This window comes from Verticillium alfalfae, genomic scaffold (assembly GCF_000150825.1).
Source record: "Verticillium alfalfae VaMs.102 supercont1.2 genomic scaffold, whole genome shotgun sequence".
Lineage (NCBI taxonomy): Eukaryota > Fungi > Ascomycota > Sordariomycetes > Glomerellales > Plectosphaerellaceae > Verticillium > Verticillium alfalfae.
Genome location: NW_003315037.1, coordinates 2,666,094 through 2,672,427, shown reverse-complemented (window position 1 = coordinate 2,672,427; position 6,334 = coordinate 2,666,094). Strand labels below are relative to the sequence as shown.

General features: G+C 57.2%; 4 protein-coding genes across 4 annotated transcripts in view; 2 read left to right on the top strand and 2 right to left on the bottom strand.

Moving 5' to 3' along the window:
• Positions 1 to 251: 251 nt before the first annotated feature.
• VDBG_02288 (WD repeat domain phosphoinositide-interacting protein) lies at positions 252 to 1,208 on the top strand (the record flags this gene model as incomplete). The annotated part of the gene is made up of 1 exon (XM_003008054.1): positions 252 to 1,208. One exon carries the CDS (start codon positions 252 to 254, stop codon positions 1,206 to 1,208), a length of 957 nt encoding a protein of 318 aa, XP_003008100.1.
• Positions 1,209 to 1,404: 196 nt separating this feature from the next.
• Positions 1,405 to 2,470, bottom strand: VDBG_02287 (U2 snRNP component IST3; the record flags this gene model as incomplete). Its single annotated transcript, XM_003008053.1, has 2 exons — positions 1,405 to 2,350; positions 2,415 to 2,470. 2 exons carry the CDS (start codon positions 2,468 to 2,470, stop codon positions 1,405 to 1,407), a joined length of 1,002 nt encoding a protein of 333 aa, XP_003008099.1.
• A 381-nt stretch (positions 2,471 to 2,851) lies between these two features.
• Positions 2,852 to 4,994, top strand: VDBG_02286 (dynein light intermediate chain; the record flags this gene model as incomplete). Its single annotated transcript, XM_003008052.1, has 5 exons — positions 2,852 to 3,451; positions 3,531 to 3,916; positions 3,970 to 4,045; positions 4,112 to 4,490; positions 4,592 to 4,994. The coding sequence occupies 5 exons, from the start codon at positions 3,145 to 3,147 to the stop codon at positions 4,992 to 4,994; spliced, it is 1,551 nt and encodes a 516-aa protein (XP_003008098.1).
• A 638-nt stretch (positions 4,995 to 5,632) lies between these two features.
• Positions 5,633 to 6,334, bottom strand: part of VDBG_02285 (spermatogenesis-associated protein) — a gene marked incomplete at both ends in the record, with an annotated part of 2,884 nt that continues 2,182 nt past the window's right edge. Inside the window, one exon of the mRNA XM_003008051.1 lies at positions 5,633 to 6,215. Within this exon, the coding sequence (XP_003008097.1) occupies positions 5,633 to 6,215 (583 nt within the window). The remainder of the gene's footprint in view (positions 6,216 to 6,334) is intronic.

Below are 6,334 nucleotides of genomic sequence, written 5' to 3'. Positions count from 1 at the left end.
CAGAAGTGCTGTCAGTCTCCTTCAACATAGTGCTTCACACTTCACACTGGGGCTGGACACTGGCTATGCTGGTAAGCCATCACTGTGAGCATTGAGGAAAAGCCCAATATGATCTGAGACATCGTCTAGTTTTCGTTACCGAAACATGTTCTCCGCGGTCAATTAAAAGTCAGTTGGTCGGTTGCTCCTTGATGAATCAGACAGTCTGCTAACACAAACTAGATGTCCAAGGCCCCATCGGACTGGTTGAGATGCTCGACCTCACTAACTATGTTGCCTTGGTTGCCCGGGGCACCCATTCACACTTTGCCCAGAACAAAGTTGTGATTTGGGACGACCAGAACAACAAGAAGGGCTTGCACATTAGCCTCGTGCAGCCCATTCGAGGAGTGCTCCTCGGTCCTCTACTCGGCCAGCGACACGTCGTCATTGTTTTACAGGACAGCATTCGTCTTCACACTTTCAACAAGAAGCCAGAGTTTGTCACACAGTACGAAACTACATACAACCCGCTCGGTCTCTGTTGTATGTCCGACAGGCTCCTCGCATTACCAGGGAACACATCCGGACACGTCCAGCTAGTTGACCGAGCAATCAAGACGGTGAACATAATCCCGGCGCACAACTCTGCTTTACGAGCACTGCAAATGAGCCGCGATGGCGAACTTCTGGCCACGGCGAGTGACAAGGGCACGCTAATCAGGATCTGGTCGACAAAGACGCGTGCGAGGGTGGCCGAGCTGCGTCGCGGTGTTGATCCCTCCACGATTTTCCACCTGGCTTTCAATCCATCAGGCACCATGCTGGCTTGCACATCAGACAAGTCAACATTGCACATATTCGATGTTCCGCACCCAAATCTGAATATGGCGCCCGCCTCGGACCAAGACGGCGAGTCTTCTACGTCAAAGGATGACAAGGGGAAATGGGGTTTCTTGGGCAAGGTGCCATTCATGCCAAGGGTCTTCTCCGACACGTACTCATTCGCCAGTGCCATGTTTGAATCGAGAGAAGACCTCGTCAGCAGCATGTCTAAGCCGCAGCAAGGTGTTATCGGATGGATTGACGACAACACAGTAGTCGTTGTCGGTGCCGGACGTGATTCCAAGTGGGAGAAATTTGTGATTCGCAAACCTCATGAAACACCAGACGGGAAGCGTGACTGCGTGCGTGAGGGCTGGAAACGCTGTCTGGGAGGCACTAGGTAGGGCCAGTTTCGAAGACACGGAACTCCGGCAGAGACGCTGGACTGGAGACAAGGATTTCGAACACATTTGGCTATTGGCGCACGGTTGAGACTGGGGTTGGGATTCATGGTGACGACTGCAACGAGTGTAAGGCATACAAGCGGAATGACGGCCTGAATACTGGGTTTCTTAAGTACCATTTCTTTTCAGATAGTCTCTATCTTCTCGGCCGAGGCGAACGTGAGCGACTGCGCCTTTTGCTACGATCGTCATCTTCGTCGTCCTTATGCCTTCTTCGTCGCGGCTCATCGTCATCATGGCGTCGTCGTTCTCGCCTCGCCCGGTCATCCTCCTTGCCACGATGCCGCCGATCTCTCGATCGGTCCCTAGGGTGTCGCTCTCTGTCAGCTCGGGCCGTTTCTCTGCGTGGCTCGCGATGTGGAGAGCCACCGTCTCTTCGTCCTTCACGGCGGGAGTCTTTCGTTCTGTCCTTGGCTGACGGAGACTCGTCGCGCCTTGACCTTCGACTGCGGTGCCTATCATCTCGTTCTGTGTCGCGCATCTCCTCGTCGCTATTTTCTCGCCTAGACCGGTGCGACCGATGTCGATGCTTGTGTTTCTTCTTCCTTTCCAACCTTTCGTGCTCGCGCACTGCTTCCTCGACCTCTTTCTTCTTCTCTTCGATCAGGAAAGCTTTCATTGGATCGTCCTCGTCGTGGTCGCGAACGAGAAGGGCAAGCTCTCTCTCTTCAGGTAGCATGGGCCTCTGTTCGGCCTCCTCGTCTTCTTCGTCTTCCGTGTCGTCTCCGCCACCACCACTCTCCCGTTTCGTCATTGTGGCCCAATCAACCTTACCCTCGTCAGGGTCTTCGTCGTCCCGGAACTTGTACCGCGCATGGTCTACACGCACCATGCGACTGCCAATTGTTGCGCCGCCGAGATTGTCCACGGCGAGGTCGGTGCTGCGCTGGTCCTCGTACTTGAGCCAACCGAACCCCTTGGCCTTGCCCGTCTCCTTGTCGCGTGCAAGCTTCAGCCACACGGGCTCACCAAACTGGGAAAAGATTGTGATCACGTCGCCCTCGGACATTTCGTAGGGAAGGCCGCCAAAGTAGATAAAGGCCGTATCGCGGTAGTCGACGTGCCAGGAGGCTTCTGGGGAGCTGGCGGAGAGGTCAGAGAAGATCGCCCGCTGAAGGAGACGACTGGGCAGAGACTGCAACTCACATTCCATTCTCTATTTCTTGCTTGTTCAAGGCTTGTATTGCCTTGATCTGGTTCATGGTGACAAAATCTGTGGACCACAGACCTTGAAGTTGGAGAAGGCTGTCACAGGGTCGCGCGCGAAGATGACGAACTTGCATGCAAGGCTGCAAGAAATCACAAGGAACCAAGTAGCCTAGCCTGGAGCTTTTGGAGCACTGACCAGCTTCCGTTCTAGCGCGCCATGCGCTGGAAGCCGAAGCTTGGGCGGGCGGCTGCTGCCCCAACGATCGGTGTTCCTCGACGCACTGTGCCTGGCTCATAGCTGCCACTACCTGAACTCTAGGCGGGAAAAACGCCGGGCCGGTGGAGACGCCAAATTCCCCGACCAGGGTCCCTCCAAAACTCGCCCGTGATGAGAAGGGGCCTCTTGGGAATTGGGAACGTGCTCCCCGGCCCAGTTGTTCGAAGCGGTGACCAGTCTCGCTGCACGACCCCAAGAAGCTCCGTGATCGACTTGCTGTCCCTGTCTCCCCGTCTGTTCGCGGTTTCTGTCCACAGTCGACCCCCCACGAGCTCTCGTCTCGGCGCATGGTCTCCTTCACCTGTGTCCCGTTGCAACCTCGAGCTAAAACGCGTCAAGCTTGACGATCCACACACCCACCGACCTCCCTACTCCTCGACACCACATCTCCCAATCATTCTCTCCCCTGACGACCAAAATCCCCATGACGGCCACTGAATCGCCTTGACCATGGCCGCGAACGGAAACCGGGTCTCAACATACACGTCGGTCTCGACCGGCTCCGACAGCCGCAATGCCGAAAAGAAGGATCTCTGGAGCACCCTCCTCGACTCGGTAGCGAGCGGCAAACGGCTGCCAGAAAAGAATATCATTGTTCTGGGTGGCAACTCTGACTCGCAACGGGAGTTTCTCGATGCCCTCTCCAACAGCAGCGAGAAGCGCACCCTCGATCGGCAGAGCTCGAAGCCGCCCCCTGTCGCCAACAGCTTCGCCCTCGGCTACACTTACTACGATGTGCTGGACGCCGATCAAGAAGGTCCGTCTGGCTGGCGAAACGAGCGAGCACCATCCCCCTCGGTGCCGCCAAGACGCTCTTGACTGACAGATTCTGGTAGACACGCTCGCACGAATATCCCTGTACATGCTCTCGAACCCGTCCGAAGCGTTCCCCAGGCTCCTCGAACCCCTGATCACGCCCGAATCCATACCTAACACTCTGGTCGTCGTGCTGCTCGACTGGTCAGCGCCGCACTTGTGGATGCGCCAATTGCGAAAATGGGTGTTGTTCATGCGTAGCGTTTTGGAAAAGACGGACAGTGAGTGTCAGACGGCAATGGAGGAGGCAATGGCCGGGTGGCGGGATAGGGGACGTGGTGGCGGGTCCATGAATCTGGATGGCACGGCAGCCGCTTCAACCAGCGAAGGCGACGTTGCGTTACCCCTCGGTCCTGGCGAGTGGGAGGAGGGCCTTGGCTTGCCGCTTTGTGTGGTCTGCCAAAACGTGGGTCGTCCGTCTGTGGAAGTTGTCGGGGTAATGCGCTGACCTTATGACAGGCTGAAAAGATCGAACTGTTGGAGAAATCCCAGGGTTGGAAAGAAGGCGACTTTGACCAAGTTTTGCAGTACATTCGTACGGCGCTGCTCAGGCGTAGGTAACCGTTCAATCTCGGCCATGAGACGACGTCGATGCTGACAGTACCAAACACAGACGGCTCATCACTTATCTACACAACACCAAATGTGCCCTCGCCACTACCGAGTCTCATTCATTCGAGTCTGGGCATCACCTCACTCCTGAAACGCCAGCCTCTCAAGCACAACGTCATCGACAGAGACAAGATTCTTGTCCCTCCTAACTGGGACTCCTGGGGCAAGATCCGTGTTCTTCGCGACGGTTTCGACGTCGAGGCTACTAGTCTCGGCTGGTCCCATGATCTTCAGTCTAACTTTACCTCCCCCTCCATGACGACCGAGGGCCTCGCCGTTCTTGCGAAGGCCAAGACGGAAGGCTCCTACGACGGCGAGGCCTGGACCTCAGCCGTCGCCCCATACGAGGACTGGATCCGCGACCTGTCGTCCACGGCCGACGCACATCGTCGCTTGGCGGCCAGGACGTCGCCGCCACCTCCTCCCTCGAGGTCAAATCGCAGGACACGCAGGACTTCCTCGGCGCGAGCCTCTCAACGCTCGAGGCTTTCAAGATCAAGGCCGAGCAAAAGTCGGCGTCTTCTGATGTCGCGCGATCCTCAACTACGGCTTCTAGCAGCGCCCGCGCCTCGACCGTTCGTCGTGCCGACGACGGCGCCAACGACGGCAAGGTCAGCGAGCACATTGGCCCCGTGCAGTTCAACATGGGCGGCATCCAAGTCGACGCCGATGACATGGTCCAGCGCCTCAAGGACCGCCAGGCCTACGGCACCCCGCCCACCCCACGGCTTCGCCCCCAGACTCGGGCGTCGCCCCCCCCGGTGTCGGCGCGGGCATTGGCAGCCCAGGACCCGCGAGCCCCGCCGCAGCAGGCGACGGCCCGGAGGTCATGGATACGGAGAACCTGCAGGCCTTCTTCAGCGGGCTCATGAACCGCAAGGGTGCCGGCGCGGCGGGCAGCCCGCGGCCCGGTGTCTGAGATGGCGGCCGAACGAGAGGGAGAGAGAAAGGGGCTGAAAGAGAAGAAGAGACACGGCAGAGAGCCGACGGCAGGGCTACGGCGCGGCGCCTCTGTTGAGCATGTCTGGAAACCCCCCTTGCCCGCCAAACTGTCAACTGTTGTGTAGATTAGATACCCCCCCGGAATGAACATGAAAATTCAAGCACGACTCGTCCGACTGGCAGTATGCAGTCACAAGTTCAGCAAGTATGTTGATTAGGAGCATCCAGAGGGGTAAGCATGAGTGAAGTAGACGTGCAAGTTCTGTCTGGTCATTCTCGTCCCGCCCACGCCCATCGCGCACGTTGCAATGCATTCATCGATCGCTCATCATTTTTCAAAACGATATATCTACCACTCATTTCGTCCCCGCGAGCTTTGATATCTAGACAAGAATTAAGACCCAAAAGATCCAAAAAAAAATGGGCGAAAATGACAATGGCGACATCCCATCAGGAAACAAAACTCCAGTAGGAAAAGTCCACAGCCTGAAAATCTGGCCACTGACGGCGTTCTTTTTTCCCCTTTTCCTTCTGACATCTCTCTACTGTGCCTATCTGTCCGTCTGTCCTAGTACTCCACATCCTCCTTGGCGCATGGTCTGAACTTGCCCTCCTCCACGACGTACGCCCCGGGCTTCCCAGTAGCCACCAGTTCAGCGAGAGCCGGGTTCCGCCTGACGACGAGGTCATCTGGGCCCTTGACGATGATCAGGTTGCGCAGACCGCCGCGCGCCTCGCCGTACAGTTTGATGAAGACCTTGCGGACAGTCTCGTCGTCGGCGCCAGAAGGATCTCGTACGACGATATATGTGCGGCCGCCGAGGCGGGAGCTGACCACACCGGAAAGGAGTCCGGGGAATAGCCAGGGGTACTGCAGGATCTCGGCCTCAAAGGCGTTGAGCGTCTCGCGAGCTAGCGCGGTGTAGGTTTCTGTGGCGAGAGCGACACCGAGGCGGAAGAGGTTGGACACGGAGACGGCGTTGTTGGAGGGGAAGGCGGTGTCCATGCCATCCTTGAGGCGGAGAATGGTGTGCTTTGCATCTTCGGTCGTAGCGAAGAAGGCACCGCACGATGAGTGAGCCGGTAGAGGGTTGGGGCTGGCTGAAGTTGGTTGGAGCCGAGGCGTCATAGAAGAGCTTGATCTGTGTTTTCTGTACCACAAAAGTCAGCAGCGATCCATGGCTCCAAGTACACACATTTTCCGAACTCACGCTGAAGCTCGCCGGAAAACGCGATGCAGTTTTCTTCGTCCGGGGCCCTCGTACAAAGT